Raw genomic sequence first — 16995 nt, 5'->3', positions numbered from 1 at the left:
CAAACGAGCTCACAGCCCATCTGTAGTTAAACGGCTCCCATAAATATCGGAGCGGAACGCTACTACTTACCGTGTGACATATATTATTATAGTCGGAGTCTCAAAAGAATTACTTACCACCCCTCAAGCTGGATGACATGACTGTTGTCCAAGATGGGGTTAGGAAATTAAATTAACCACTAATAAATTAAAAATGTATTCGTTTTATAATTAACTAGCGACCCGCCCTCGCTTCGCTTCGGAAACATTAAATTTTATTATATATACCCGCGGTTATTGTCGTACCGAGGGAGAAGCCGCGGGGCGAAGCTAGTCTAAAAAAAGTAGCTTAAGTTACTCTTTATATCATCAGCTACCTATCAGTGAAGGTGCCGTCAAAATCGGTCCAGCCGTTCCAGAGATTAGCCGGAACAAACAGACAGACAAAAATTCTAAAAAATGTTATTTTGGTGTATGTACCGTATATACCTATATTCATATGCATGTAGTAAAAAGAAGTTATTTCAATATTACAAACAGACACTCCAATTGTACTTGCTTCGGCAGTACATATACTAAAATTGGAACGATACAGAGAAAATTAGCATGGCCCCTGCGCAAGGATGACACGCAAAATCGTGAAGCGTTCCACATTTTTAATAACATGTACTTTTAGGTTAGGAATATTGTGTTCTTTTTTTTTTATAATAATTTTATTTATATGTATAGATGTAGCCGTTCTAAATTTTCTTTTGAAATCCGAATTAAGTGGTGACTATAATATTTTTCATCACGTAGGGTTTTCACACGTCTTCTAGTTCTACAATCGATTGAAGAGAATCGCTTCGAGGACATGTTGAATATTTTTTCCACCTACCTATTATATTAGCTGGTAGCCTAAGAGGCTATTCTAGCCTGAGAGAATTTGCTAACACTAACCCCAACAACGGCAGTACTTCGCAAAATCTACCACCGAATCGGAAACGCGACCCACTGAGAAGATCCGGCGAGAAACTCAGTGGGCTGTGTCTATGGGTTAATTCGCTCGTCGAGCCCTTCGTCGCAAGCAACGGGTTCGACGAGGCGGTGACCGGTGCTTGTGGTGCCTAAAAGCACCGTTAATGGATCAAAGCACGAGGACATTTAATCATATGAGGTATTAATCATATGAGGAGGCACGTGAAATTCGCATGAGATATTGGAGACTAGCTTTGTATCTATCAGTCCCTGGCAAATAAATAATTGAAAGTCGTATAGAAGCGATATTGTAGAGCACGCCACGTCATGTCAAGTTGTATTATTTGGGACGCACGTGTACATATATGTAGTCGTGTGTCAGCGGACACACCCGGCCTCTCCACATACTCGTATTTTATGTAAATTAACTTTTGAACGGCCCCGTCGGGCGTGTGGATACTAAATAGGGTTGCGCTTATCTTAAAAATGAGTAGTGTAAAAACTTCTTCAGCTATTTAAATAGAGTAAACTTAAAAAACGTAGTATAGGACGCCCTCCTGCTAGATGGAGCGACGACCTGCGCAAGGCAGCTGGCAGTAACTGGATGCGTGGAGCCGAAGATCGGGTTCAGTGGCAAGCTTTGGGGGAGGCCTATCCCGTAGGCTCCAGCCAATTTTTTTAATGAAATACGTACTTGACAAATGTTCACGATTGATTTTCACGGTGAAGGAATATCATCGTGTAATAAAAATGAAACCCGCAAAATTATAATTTGCGTTATTACTGGTGGAATAACCTCTTGTGAGACCGCACGGGTGGGTACCACCACCCCGCTTATATCTGCCGTGAAGCAGTAATGCGTTTCGATTTGAAGGGTTGGGCAGCCGTTGTAACTATATTGAGACCTTAGAACTTATATCTCAAGGCGGGTGACGCATTTACGTTGAAGATGTCTATGGTCTTCAGTAACCACTTAACACCAGGTGAGCTGTGAGCTCGTCCACCCATCTAAGCAATAAAAAAATTAAAAATATTGAACTATTGATGCTAATACCAAATAAACCGCACCTTTAATTACAAAAATAAATTATTCGAAATGTCGCTTAAACCAAATAGTATTTCATCCCTCGATACGGTGTTATGAAATTACACAAGTTGGGTTATTATATCGTGGTGGAAACTGCCCAGTATACCAGATTGGTATGAGTGGTTTATTTTGGAGCAATCAACTTCGGTTTAATTGTGACAACAAAAATTGACCTATGCCTCAACAATGCTCACAATGTACCTACTGTAATGTCAAAAACTATTTAAATGGTACACATACACTTAAGGCCATAATGTAATAAGGTATACTATAATAATTCTACAGAGCTTATGGGAAAATCGCGTACTATTTCGAATAACAGAGACGGACATATTGCGTAATTGTATGATGTTCCGGTTCATACATTTGACTCACTCGGTGGGGCAGTGGTTAGCGGCCTAGACGGTTGTGCCGAGGGTCGTGGGTTCGATCCCACATCGGGCAAACATTGTGTGTAGAGCAGATTTGTTTTCTCTTTGTCCGGCTGTGTATTATCTATCTATACTCTATACTAATATATAAAGCTGAAGAGTTTGCTTGTTTGAACGCGCTAATCCCGGTTTTCGCGAATTTTGAAAACGCGGTTTTCAAAAATTCTTTCATTGTTAGATAGCCCATTTATTGACGAAGGCTATAGGCTATACAACATCACTGTAAGGTCAATACAAGTGGAGCACCAATAAAGAATGTTTCAAAATATTTTCACTTTCTACGTAAATGAAGTGGGAGGTAAAATTTAGCGTAATGCCAAAGTAACTATTCCACGCGGATGGAGTCGCGATCAAAAGCTAGTATATGTATATAACGGTCGTCTGGTGTAGTGGTAAGTGACATGGTCACTACACAAGGGGGTCGCGGGTCCGCATCCCGCCAAGGGAAGATATTTGTATGATAAATATAAATGTCTTTTCCAGGGTTATGGATGTATATTAAATATATGTACGTGTATAATAAAATCTTTCATTTATATCCGTTATCTGGTACCTGTAACACAAGTTCTTTACGAACTTAGCACGGGACCAGTTAACGTGGCATGATTGTTATTAAATATTTATATTATTATATATATTTAAAAGTAATAAAAGTATGTTTGTTAGTCTCTGGTACCTTGTTGTATATTCCTTGGAAATGTGGGGGTCGTGGTATTTTGAATGCCAAGGATCTACATAACCGAGATATATTATAGAACCTTATTATTATTACTATTATACATATGACTGACATCTGATCAACTGTCGCTTCACAAGTGCTTCACGGTTGACATCTCTTTGGCAATGTTAATGACCTCAAAGACGATTGCGTATGAAACCAGGTTGTCTATTACGCGTCTGCTAACGTAAAATACATTTTTGATTGCATTATGAAGGATTAATAGTCTCTAAAATATTTTGTTATCAAATCATGAAATAAATTGCTCAATCTCATTAAGAAGTCAATGATTTGTGAGAAATATATAATATATTCGGTTCGGGGTCAGTTTAACCTAAGAATAAAGGAAGTTTTTGTCAAGGTTACAATCTTTACAGTACAACGGCTGCCCCTTCAAACCGAAACGCATTACTGCTTCACGGTAGAAATAGGCAAGGTGGTGCTGCCTACACCTGCGGACTCGCAAAGCATCCTACCACCAATAATTATGCAAATTATTTTGCGAATTTGATTTTTTTACATGATGTTATTCCTTTACTGTGGAAGTCAATAGTGAACATTTGTTAAGTACTTATTTCATTGGAAAAAGTGATACCTGCCGGTGGGATTCGAACACCGACGCAATCGCATCGCTAGGTACGAATGCACCGGGCGTCTTATGCTTTAGGCCACGACGACTATCCTTTAGGTCACGACGACTACTTCTTCAAATAAGCTTAACTTCAAATAACTTCAAGCTTAACTTCAAAATTTCATCCTTTTCTAAAAAGTACATAATCATTTTTTTCTGTCGTCAAGTAAGTATTCATTCTTTCCAGTCGGGGGCAAAACAGTGGATCCAAGAAGGATATATTCTTCGTTGGCTAGCAACGATTTGGGACTGTAGCGAGATTTTACTAATATTATCATTAAAAGCGCCTTTAAGTGCGCGCTCGACTCTTCAAGAGTTCACTTCAACTTCGCATTCCTCTGGACTATGTCGGTTACCAAGCTTATCCTGCGTACCGCAAGCCGTGGACGGCTGAAGATCTGTAGAAGAATGCAGGAATCCGCCGAATGAGAGTAGCGAAGGACTGGTCGTTATGGCGAACTTTGGGCTGCGTCCAACGACGTACGTCAGTAGACTAGTGATGTTGATCATTAAATGCTCTTCTTCAGTTCTAACTATTATTTTAATACAAATGAATCTACGATCGATGGTCTCAAGTGGAGTGTGCCCTGTGTTACCCGGGCTTCTTCCCACTTGCAGCATTGAAAAACCTACGATGTAAATGTTCAACAGACATTCAATTGCACAGGGATAAAATCTATTCCGCTGTATGCCGTTCACAACGCAATGCTTCGGAGTAGAAATAGGCAGGACGGAGACACCGACCCCCAGGGACTCATTCAATTCCCAATAAGAGTAAGTGTTATCCATCCAGAAGACGCCTGTTTGGTTTTCACTTTACACCACTGTTACGATATAGACGAAGAAATGTAAGACAATTACAAAGTTATTAGAGCACACATTACTGATGAGTCGGAGCGAATGTGGTAATGAAGCAATTAATTTTGCCCTACGTACGATTCAGCAATCATATTTTTACATTATGTTCTGCTTTTAATTGTCTTCACCCAAATTACATGGGCCATTTTCGGCCCAGCTACTTACTGGTACTCTCAAGGACATCAATGAAATATCTATAGAAAAATAACATTGAATTTTTACATACTTATTATAAAATTTAAGGGTATTTTAATGGTGTGATAATTAAAATCATTAATAAAAAGAAATTAACATGACTAAGCTAGCTTGTTTAATGTTTATTGTAGTTTTACATTCGTTTAGTGGGCCGTGCAATGTATGGACAGTTAGGAAAAAATATTACTGGTGTAGGGCATTTTTGTGAGCCCGCATAGCTCACCCTGCCTAATATATTTATTTGAAAGGCGGGACTGTAGTTACTCCAGATAATTTAGAAATAGACCTTGAGTCTCGAATTAGGTGAAGACATTGAGTTTACGTACACAAGCTCCAATAACCGCTCCACACTGGCTAGTGGCAGGTGAAGAACTGGTTCACTTACCTAAACAATGAAGCAAAATGTTCGTTCATTGGTGACCCCTTCGAGCGCTGTGATACCTAGTTCTGATCATGATTTATCGATCGAGAGTGAGTGGCCTGTCTAAGCCCCTGCCATTGCTATTGTCCATGACAGATGCTTCCCGCGATGACGTTTCTAATCATGGTATTCAATGGACCGGCGTTGTAAGTCAGGGCGACCGAGCCGCAGCGACTTAACGTCAAACCTAGTTATTTGTAAAAAGGCATTTCCCTAATATAGAGTCAGTATGACTCGAGATATGTGTACATATGCATGTACATTAGTGCATATATTTCGTAAAAGTATTCCGTTTTGGTCGTTCGAACGGAAATTCTTTACTAATTACGATTTAAATTGAATTAGTTTCATACAGTTTCTAAACAATTTATATTAATAACTAGCGGACCCGATATACGTTGTCCTGTAAATGCATACACTAAAATTCATTCAAGTCGATCCAGTTGCAGATTTAGTTGCAGTATAGATAAATGACCTAAATACCGAGCGCCATCTGCCGGGCTGATTTGTGAATTTAAACCATCCAGGGTGCCACCCAAACGGATACAAAAAAAAACATTCAAAACGGTCCAGCCGTTTAGGAGGAGTTCAGTGACATACACACGTACAATAGAATTATAAATGTATATAAAGATAATAATAACAAATAAAATAGATTCACGATAATTAAAAAGAAGAAAAAAAACTGAAGGAAAACCACGCTTCAATATACGCTGAAAGCTTTCGTAATAAATATAAATAGGTACAATCAAAACTACATTTACAGTTACATCTCACGTTTCATATTGTCCCTATATTAACTATTTCTGACATTTCTAATGCTTTACGATACAGATATGCTTTAGATTGAAGGATACAAGTCAAACTAATAATAAAAGTGTATTAAAAAATGAAATAGTGTACAATAGAGTACAACAGTGTTGACGAAGTTGGAAGCCAATGTAAAACCTTGGTCTGAAACCAGCCCGCTTGTGTCCTCAGTACCGCCTTCATCACTGTTCGAAACCAATCTGTGGGTTTTTGAGTTTTTTAAATTGACGGGACATTCGTGACTTGACATCTGTCACTTCTCGGTTGGAAAGATAGATTCGCGGGTCGGCCGCGCAGCTACGGTATCTCATCATTGCTTACTTTCCCTACCACATCCTCACCCTGAAGCCTCCTATCCTATAGGCGCGATACGACGAGTCATTGGTTCGTGGTGAGTGACAAGCTAATAATCTATTAAGAAAATAAATCGCGGCACGTGTTTGACAGTCCCCTCGTGCTGGTTTCCGGACCCCTAGGCTTCCACGAAGGGGCTGAATTTGGATCGAACCATCACAATACTATCCACGTCAACTCCGTCCTCCGATACTAACTGACTTCAACTAATAACAATAAGGTATACCAATTGGAAGGGCATTGTTCTTTCAAGGTTTCAATATAAAGTCCAAATAAAGTAAATGTCTTTCGCAATATACATCGACACGGGACGGCTACCATTTGTTCTGGTAACAATCATCGGGGCGCAATACAGTCCCACGGCTTGTATCGATATCGAGCGCCCCGCGAGTGCGTGTAACCGAAGCTAGGCGCGAGAGTCAGGTGACACGGCGACATTATCATCTAGGACGTTTTGCTGAGCACAGTTTTTATTTGTTGCTTAAATTGGTGCACCCAACGAGAAATCTCATGTTACGTGTTTACCAAGCCCATAGACATGAACAATGTAAATGCTGCAACCCACCTTGGGACATGAACTCTAAAGTCTCAGTAATTTTTCTAATGAAACATGTACTCAACAAATGTTCACGATTGACTTCCACGGTGAAGGAATATCATCGTGTAATAAAAATGAAACGCGCAAAATTATAATTTGCACTTAACACCAGGTGGGCTGTGAGCTCGTCTACCCATCTAAGGAATAAAAATAAAATTAAAATAAATGTTACAACGGCTGCCTCACCCTTCAAAGCGAAACGTATTACTACTTCACGACATAAATAGGCAGGGTAGTGGTACCTCCTCGTGGCGGCTCACAAGACGTCCTAGCACCAGTAAAATATATTGCTAGTGTCGTATGTACTATTTCAACAATATGAAATTATTGATTTATTTACCGGTAGACCGTGGTATGGGTCCAAGCCGATGGTCACCACCAACGTTCAGGTTAGAAAGCTGGAATACAGTATAGGCTTCAACGCCAAATCCCATGCGGGTGGTGGTATTGTTACACTTACTTCACTTACGTGTTTTATGGACACCCGGTTGAAATGAAGTTCCTTTAGCTATATATTTTTTGTGTGTTATATTAAGTAATTATCCATTAAAAACTTAAAAATTGGCATAAAATATTGAAATAAATCATGAAATGTGAATAAATACGAATATTTCGGGAAATAAAAACGGCTATTTTATTATTTATCATATAGGCATAAAATATTTTCATGACTGCATATTCTCATATTCATAAAATTAACGGCAGCTGAATCGATACAAAAAAGTCCGTCTCGTGGGTGATCGGGAAGTGCCTTGAAAATAATCACTGAAAAAAGATGTCGCTTTTCATTTTTACACTTTCTTTCTAACCCCTCGAATCACCCTCGGCTCACGTACGATAAAAAATTAGTTACGTTCCGGGAAAGTTGCCTAAGACGAACACAGTTTTAAAGAGCTGACTTCAGTGATGTAGTGACACTTGAACTAAGCCAATGTTTATTATTGCAAGGATATGCGGGCAAGATCTACGGAAACGAGCTACCGCACCCATACCGGTCTCGATGAGTGACCATTTCTTTGGTCTATATGCTGCTTAATGGGCAGGAAACCCGCGAATTATAAGTGACCAGGGTCCTGTCGTCCGCACGAACAGATGCCATTACCCCACACAGTTCTGCCGCGAACCAAGCTCTTTGTTTTTGGTACCGTATTTTAGTCTGCTGTTAAATATGTGGCCAGCATAGACTGTTTCTTCATTCGAAATACGAAACGATTATCTGTTGCCACAGTGGCCTTACATGCAAACTCTAAGCACTGAAACGATTTCGAGTATTACAGACAAATAAATCATTTGTAAGACGGAAGGCGGACTTTAAAGAGGCTTGTAATCCGGATTTTCATTACGAAAACGAACGTTTCAGCGCTCGCGTGAAACAAATCGGCTAACAAATACAAACGTGCACGTGCAAATGTTTTACGTGATTTATATATTTAGTAATAATTACTGTACCAACAAGTTTACCGGTCACCGTCCTCGTCGAACCCGTCGCTTGCGACGAAGGGCTCGACAAGCGAACTAACCCATAGACACAGCCCACTGAGTTTCTCGCCGGATCTTCTCAGTGGGTCGCGTTTCCGATCCGGTGGTAGATTCTGCGAAGCACTGCTCTTGCTAGGGTCAGTGTTAGCAACTCTCCGGTTGAGCCCCACGAGCTCACCTACTAACGTTAGGGTGAAGCTGAAATAGCCTCTCAAGGCTATCAGCATAGGTAGGGAAAAAAAAACCAACAAGTCGTAACGCTTCTTTACTTAAAGTGGTAACAATTGAAGCTCTTGAACACGATAGCAACAAATAACGACGTACATATGTAGCACACCGAGCGGATGTTTCTAATTAATCACCGGCCTCTAGGCCTATACGGGTTTAGGCAATTTGTCCGTGCCTAGCTCCGGTCTAGGCTCGCTTATAAGGCGCGGTAGGGCGCCACAGGGCACAGTGTTCTGTTGCGACCCGACTGACCGTACACTATCATACACTATGAAGACCGTTGTGAGTATTTAGTTTATTGCTTGCCCATGCTTAAAAAGGACCTTAGATCTTATGTTTTAAAGTAAATGTACTGTTTCGATAAGATTTTATAGATTTTGAATGTGAGGTTTGGATGACTACACAAGCCTCTGAACGGTAGGATCCAAGCTACACGAGGTAGAGTTAGATTAAAATCGAAGAAAATCGAGAAGCATTACTGCTTCAACAGACTCGGCAGAAATAGGCGGGGTGGTGGTACCTACCCGCGCGAACTCACAAGAGGTCCTAGCACCAGTAATTACGCAAATTATAATTTTACGGGTTTGTTTTTACACGGTGTTATTCGGTGACCGTGAGAGTTAGTCGTGCACATTTTTTAAGTAATTTCATTAGAAAAAATTGTTCCTCCCAGCGGGACTCGAACCTCGGCACAGTCACATCGCTCGACATGAATACACCGGACGTCTTATCCTTTAGGCCACAACAATTCAATTTGTCTATTTATTTATGAGTTCTGCACCAAACTTTATGGAGAAGGAGATGTAAGAATTTAGAAAATAATAAACTTTAAAAATAATTTTATTATAATAGTATTAGTATGGAAAGTTCAAATCTAACGCTAAGTTCACACTGCCGGTGCCAGAATAAATCACCGTAACAAACTAAGCTACGAAAAACAAAGGCTTCTGTTACACCGATCGCGCCTGCGAATTTCTTAACGTACTTTTAAAGTATGCTCATTCATTAAAGATAAGCAAACTATGATAAAAAATGTAAACTAAAGTACCAGACTAAAAGTAATAATATTCAATTAAAAAAACCATGTGTGGCACTTGGGGACTGTCGCGGTAAAGCTATTGCGTAGCATTTTTTATCAACTTATTTTTGAAACACAACTTACTTTACAACTGCAATTATAATTAGACAATAATAATTTAATATTAAAACAATAATAAAATAAGAGCACGCTATATTCATAAACATTAACAAAAGCAAAACATTAAGCGTCCTCTTCACACTCATAAGCTAGACCGCGCGAGAGAGAGATGGGCAGACTTTTCATGATGCGCATGCAGTACGACGTCACACCGCGCACACATTGCGCTTGTGTAGTGTTCACAAACACTACACAAGCGCAATGTGTGAATGTGTTGAACGTGAGGTACATGGTAGGCGGAGTGGGGGTGTTCAGTTTTATTTTCGTTACGGAATTTCTTGATTCGGTCGACGCGCTCAGAGCCCGCGATAAAACCTATGCAATAGCTTAATAATCCAGTATTCAGGAAAGCACCTAACTGTCGTCTGACGTCATTGTCGTGACCGTCTGCTGCAGCCCTTAATGTAAATGAGCGAACGTGATCTGGTGGAAGTCGATTTAAATCTGTAAGGCACTTCGGCGAATCAGTTCTACATGAGTCGCGTGTATTAACGAAATCCTATTTCCAGCTGTGCATTCTCCTGTTCGCTGCGGCCGTCTTCGCTGTTGAAGAGAAGAAAAATGAAAAACGCGGTCTACTCGGCCTGGGTTACGGTCTGGGTGCGGCGCCCATCAGCCACGGGTACTACGGACACGGACTGGGCTTGTACGGTCACGGGATCGCATCGGCGCCCATAGTCAGCCACGGGCTCGCGGCCGCTCCGATCGTCAGCCACGGGTACTATGGCGGCCACAGCCTCGGGCTGTACGACCACTACGACCACGGTCTGGCGGCGCCCGTCATCAGTCACGGCATCTCGTATGGCGCGCCACTAGGCTTGGGACATTACGGCATCGGACACGGCTGGCACTGAAGTAGACTGTAAGACAATAGGAACTCCGACCGTGTTATTTGCTGAATTGAAATAAAACAAACATCTTCTCTGCACAATTTTAGCGAATGATTCGGTTCGGTTACTTATCTAATGTATGTGTGAGTTGTAAAATTCTGGATTTTATTACGTTTTGATATTTTTAAATATAAAACAGAAACATTTAAATGCGGTGTTTTTTTGTCACACTTTTGTAATCACACAGCCGTCCTATCTCGTGTTTTTTTTTCCCCTACCTATGCTGATAGCCTTGAGAGGCTATTTCAGCTTCGCCCTAACGTTTGTAGGTGAGCTCACGGGGCTCAACCGGAGAGTTGCTAACACTGAGCCTAGCAAGAACAGTGCTTCGCAGAATCTACCACCGGATCGGAAACGCGACCCACTGAGAAGATCCGGCGAGAAACTCAGTGGGCTGTGTCTATGAGTTAGTTCGCTCGTCGAGCCCTTCGTCGCAAGCGACGGGTTCGACGAGGACGGCGACCGGTGCTTGTGGTGCCTAAAAGCACCGTTAATGGATCAGGAGGATCCGTAATGACGTGCTTTGGGCGACGTCGACGGTTTACCATTCGAGTCTCGTGTAACCATTGAGTATCGACTACACTACTATTCGCAGCTGTTATTATAACGGATAGAGTTTTGCCAGCGAAATTGCGTATTTAGTTTGTTTGTCACATTTTTCGTGTTTTTCATCTGACTGTGATGAAAATTTTCATAATTATTCATGAAACTTTCTTTCACAACATCTTTTGTGACAAATAACTACATCACTTAGTACCTATACCGTTATAGTAACGTACCTTCACTCCCATTGGACTCAAAACGTCAAAATGCTATTCATATTTTTAAAGTAGATTATTGCATGTCTATTACTAGACTATTAAATGTTGACAGTTTTGGGAACGTTTGGCGTCAAACGAAGCATTCCCAGCCAATCTAAGGCTAGTAGGTCAGTGCCTCTAAATATTCAAAATATTAAAATGAATTCCTGTTCGTTAGTCTCGCTAAAACCCGAGAACGGCTGGACCGATTTGGCTAATTTTGGTCTTGAATTATTTGTGGAAGTCCAGAAAAGGTTTAAAAGGTAAAAGATAAATATGAAAATGCTCGGAATTAAATAAAAATAACAATTTTGTTTTGTCCTTTGATGTGTTTCCCGTCGGACGGATTCCTTTTGTTTGTTTTAAGTTTATTTTCTACAAATGTTTAGGTCTTTTATTTATCGATTAGGGCACAACGAATTCTGCCGGGTCAGCTAGTATTCAAATAAATAAGTAAAGCTTATTAGAGGACATTGAATTTCGCATAACTTCATTAAATGGTTTCTCAATGAACCAAAACATTATGATTTCCGCTCAACAATTAAGTAAATTATGTACTCATTATAAATTTAAATCGCACGACAGTTGGATTTAAAGGAAATACATAATTATAGTAATCAGGATGTTGAGAAACAGCATTTCGATATAACCACATGTCTAGGAAACAAAAGTCATTATCGAATAGCGTAACGACATTTGACTAGACGTTGCTGTGGTCCCTCGGCACGTGACTATCTGCGGAGAGTATCCGATATCATAATGTCTTATTGTATAGGCAGAATTCATACTGCTCACGAATGCTCATGAGATTACATTACGTTAACCATAACGTAGCCTAACTGGGGGATCATCGATTACCCACTAATTAAAAAAGAGGTACAAAACTTAACATCCATAATTTCGTTTTATTCACCCGTCCCATCAGTACCGCACTGAACACCACCGTATGTGAAGCGATCCACGCCGCCGACGATAGATCGACTGAAGACTTTGAAGTCCCACAGAGGTCACGACCCTCAGCATTGAGGATTTACGACGGAAGGAGGAGAAGGCGAGTCATATTTTTTTTATTTATTGCTTAGATGGGTGGAAGAACTCACAGCCCACCTGGTGTTAAGTGGTTACTGGAGCCCATAGACATCTACAATGTAAATGCGCCACCCACCTCATCGCTCAACACGAACGCACCGGACGTCTTATCCTTTAGGCCACGACGACTTCAAAACTTCACTCCTCGCCTTCCCGCGAAAAAGTCTAAATATTTATCGAACGTGTTGTGAACAGATTAACGTATGAAAGACATCAACGGGACCTTTAGGAGCAACTTCAATTTATTGACTCAGTTAAAATCAGATTAAGTGTTCATAATTAGTACTTGCTTACTGTTAATGATGTTAAATTGCTTTTTTTATTACTTAGATGGGTGGACGAGCTCACAGCCCACCTGGTGTTAAGTGGTTACTGGAGCCCATGGACATCTACAACATAAATGCGCCACCCACCTTGAGATATAAGTTCTAAGGGTCTCAGTATAGTTACGACGGCTACCCCACCCTTCAAACCGAAACGCATTACTGCTTTACGGCAGAAATAGGCAAGATGGCGGTGCCTACCCGCGCGAACTCACAAGAGGTCCTACCACCAGTAAAAATTTAATTTAACTGAATGATCTGGAACCTACTATTCACTTAACTCACAATATTTGCTATATAAGTAGGTATGTATAGATATAGCGAGAAAAAATTTACCTTCGTATTTTTTTGGAAAAGTTCGTATTTATCGTGCTCTCTCAAATAGCTTCCGTACCCATCTTATCTTTATACATATGTAGCATTAGAGTCAAGTATCATATCGAATTGCATCTAAAACTGATAAGTTCGTAAACAGTCTCAAAAACGGTTAACTGAGATAAATATTAATGTCCGTGTTTTTTACATTTTTTTTATTGCTTTGATGGGTGGACGAGCTCACAGCCCACCTGGTGTTAAGTGGTTAGTGCAGCCCATAGACATCCACAACGTAAATGCGCCACCCACCTTGAGATATAAGTTCTAAGGTTACATAATGATAGCTTAACTTAATTCCAAAGTAATTAGATGAGAATTAAAAAAAAATAGCAATTTCTTTCACAACAAAATCGCTCTCAGATAAATAATTGCTAAAAATATTTCATAAGGCGCTACTCTATAATTTTAATAAAAAAATACTTATCAAATATGTATCGTGGATTTATAACGGATTTCCAATGTAAATTAGTAGTATTCTTACCTATAAATTCAATATTAGGTAATTGTAAGCTTAGTGGTAAATGTGTATGAACACGGACACTAGCGTTAAGATAACGGTTAGGTATGAGAATGATTTTACAATATGATATTTGATTAAAGATACTTGTAACTGTGTGACTTAAATATTATAATATTAAATAACTTAAAGTTACTTTCTTATTTCAATTTCCGCTTCTGAACTGTATCAGCCTTCACAGGAGTTGTCACTAAGTGCTAACTCATCACTGAGCAATTGAGTTTACAAGTGATCGCCCGGTAGTCGAAATTCGACTATAATTATTAATCGAAATTATAAATTTGAACAGTATTATGGTTCTATTTTCAAAGACTTTACTTCTATAATCATAGATTTCGCTAAGGCTACCCTGTAGACAAATAATATTAAAGAAATCAATATTAATATATTCTCAACTTGACCACTTTAACAATAAACAGAATAGTATAATATCCGTGTGTGTGTCAAATACATGTTAGTGTGTGTAATGTTTTCTTTATTTGGTTTAATGTATTTTTTAGGTATTATTTAATATAAATATGTATAGACGACTTTAAATTGCTCTAGTTGGGTACGCGAGTTCACGGGCCATTTGTTGATAAGTTGCGGCAGGTGTCCATAGATATTATGAATAAGACTATCGCCATCTGCTGTGGGATATGAAGTCGTTTTTGTATATAGGCTGCCCCAGCCTTCAAGTCAGAACAGACGAATGCTTTACGAAGACTGTACGAACCAGCGTGACTTACAATATGACCCGCGATCAACAATTACACAATTTTATAAATGATCGGTTTTTATTTTGTTACAGGACACTATTAGTGTAGTGCAATCCGTTCGTAGGCATGTTCTAGCAGTGTATATACTTTGGTAGCAGTCTGCGGGATTCGAACATCGGCACGGTCGCATCGCCCGACACGAGTACACCGGGCGCCTTATCCTTCAGGCCACAACGACTCCCAGTTCCTACTATACGCACTCGCTTACTCCCTTTAAAGCCACTTCGACAAAGCGGCACAACACGAGAACCCTCTCATCGCGGCCCCCGGTAACTACATTCCCGATCCTGTGGAAAGAATGGAAAGCAGTCGACGTCGCCCAAAGCACGTCATTTCGGATCCTCCCGATCCACTAACGGTGCTTCTAGGTACTTCAAGCACCGGTCACCGTTCTCGTCGAACCCGTCGCTTGTGACAAAGGGCTCGACGAGTAAATTAACTCTCAGACACAGCCCACCGAGTTTCTCGCCGGATCTTCTCAATGGGTCGCGTTTCCGATCCGGTGGTAGATTCTGCGAAGCACGGCTCTTGCTAGGGTTCGTGTTATCATCGTCGTCAGGTTTGAGCCCCGTGAGCTCACCTACTAGTTACGGTTACGCTGGAATAGCCTCTCTAGGCTAACAGCTTAGGTAGGAAAAAAAACAAAAATCCTCGTGAGGCGCATAACATCTGCCCACAGCAATGATACTTAATGACAATCGCGACCGCTCTAACACAAGTAATACGACAAATAAGAAGGTATTTACATACAATTCGGTAACAAAGTGCACATGCACCCTTTCATCACATAATTAATTGAAAATTATGCAAAATAAACTAATAAATCGTCAACCTTTAAGGTCAAATTATGCAACCGAATCAAAAATACTGGACTTCATCAATATGTATCAAGTGACATCGTGGTTGCATCACCAATTTCCTAACAACGTCAGTTCGAGTTCTGGTCGTCATAGGTACCGGTGCCTCTAGGGCCAATTTTACGCAACATGCACCGCATTATGGCCCTTAAACGTATAAATGTCAACGCTAAACGTTTAGGAGCATCACAAGTTTACCGAAACCAGCAGACATTCAACCAGAATCGGTGAAAATGAAGTCTTTCGTGAGTAATATCAGTTTTTGAAAATTTCGGGTTTGCGATGTTGATTTAGGGATCTAATTTTGTCAGGGAGTGCGATATGTACCCTGCTTTGATTTAAAAGCTTAAGTGAGGGTAGTTTAAAGTAAAATTAGCCCGTTAATTTAAGGGTATACGATTCATTATTGACCACGATCGTGTTCCAGGTTTGCGTTCTCTTCGTTGTGGCAACGGCATGCGCAGCTCCGTCAGAGACCAGGGATAAGCGTGGCATCTTCGGCGAGCCCGGCGGCCTCCTGACTCCTCATCTCCATCACGACTTACATCACGACCTGCACCACAACTTCCACCACGACCTGCACCACGATTTCCACCACGACCTGCACCACGATTTTCATCATGACTTACACCACCACGACCTACACCACCACGGGCACTTGCACGCTCCCATCATTCACGACCACTTCGACCATGCTCACATCCACACCCCAATCATACACGAGCCCCTGCTTCCTAGCACCACCATCATTAAGTCTTCAAGGCTGATCCACCCAGTGAAGCATATAATCAAACACTATAATTACGGTGGATGGTAGTAACGACCTTGTAAACATCTTCTATACCAAATTCTATTAAACAGTTCGGTTTTTTATAATTTATTGTTTTCATTTAAATTCTTCTGCATTCCACTTACGAGTGACCCACGAGTCCTCCTGTGTAAGTGGTTATCGGGGCTGCAATCCATTTTCAGACATGAGGCCTAATATATCTAGCAACCCACGAACCGGGACGCATTCCTGCTTTCCGGCAGAAACAGACAGGGCGGGATCCCACCAAACCGCCAGTAGTTCACGACTGTTACGATTATCAGCACTGTATCTTAGGTGTACCTGATCGATGTGATTTATACGGGGGGCTGATTCTAATGTTTCTATGTCCTTTTTTAATTATTTTTTATTGCTTAAATGGGTGGACGAGCACACGGCCCGCCTGGTGTTAAATGGTCACCGAAGCCCACAGACATTTACCACGTAAATACCGCCACCTCAGTCTCAGTTTTAACAGTACAACGGAGGCTCGTTTAACTGGACGCTCTTACGAGGCGGACCAGTATGGGCACGCAATGAAGAACTCAAAATAACTCAACGAATAAAGAACAGAGATCATCATTAAACCATACTCCTTGCCCTGAGATTTCAGGCCAGGCCACTGAAACAACAT

General features: G+C 40.7%; 2 protein-coding genes and 1 non-coding gene across 3 annotated transcripts; all 3 read left to right on the top strand.

The window, feature by feature from the left end:
• Nucleotides 1–530: 530 nt before the first annotated feature.
• On the top strand, nt 531–637 carry LOC119629934 (U6 spliceosomal RNA). The gene has a single exon (XR_005245783.1). It is a non-coding gene; the product is annotated as a U6 spliceosomal RNA (small nuclear RNA).
• Nucleotides 638–8973: 8336 nt separating this feature from the next.
• Nucleotides 8974–10957, top strand: CPH32 (cuticular protein hypothetical 32). Its single transcript, NM_001173276.1, is given in 2 exon segments — nt 8974–9028; nt 10454–10957. Coding segments are annotated over 2 exon segments (357 nt in total). The 5' UTR covers nt 8974–9016; the 3' UTR covers nt 10799–10957.
• Nucleotides 10958–15489: 4532 nt separating this feature from the next.
• On the top strand, nt 15490–16429 carry LOC101735333 (histidine-rich protein). The gene is made up of 2 exons (XM_012692179.4): nt 15490–15798; nt 15981–16429. Exons 1-2 carry the CDS (start codon nt 15787–15789, stop codon nt 16368–16370), a joined length of 402 nt encoding a protein of 133 aa, XP_012547633.2. The 5' UTR covers nt 15490–15786; the 3' UTR covers nt 16371–16429.
• Nucleotides 16430–16995: the final 566 nt, after the last annotated feature.

Source organism: Bombyx mori, chromosome 18 (assembly GCF_030269925.1).
Source record: "Bombyx mori chromosome 18, ASM3026992v2".
Classification (NCBI taxonomy): domain Eukaryota; kingdom Metazoa; phylum Arthropoda; class Insecta; order Lepidoptera; family Bombycidae; genus Bombyx; species Bombyx mori.
Note: the sequence above shows the minus strand (reverse complement) of the source record. Positions and strands in the feature narration are given on the sequence as shown.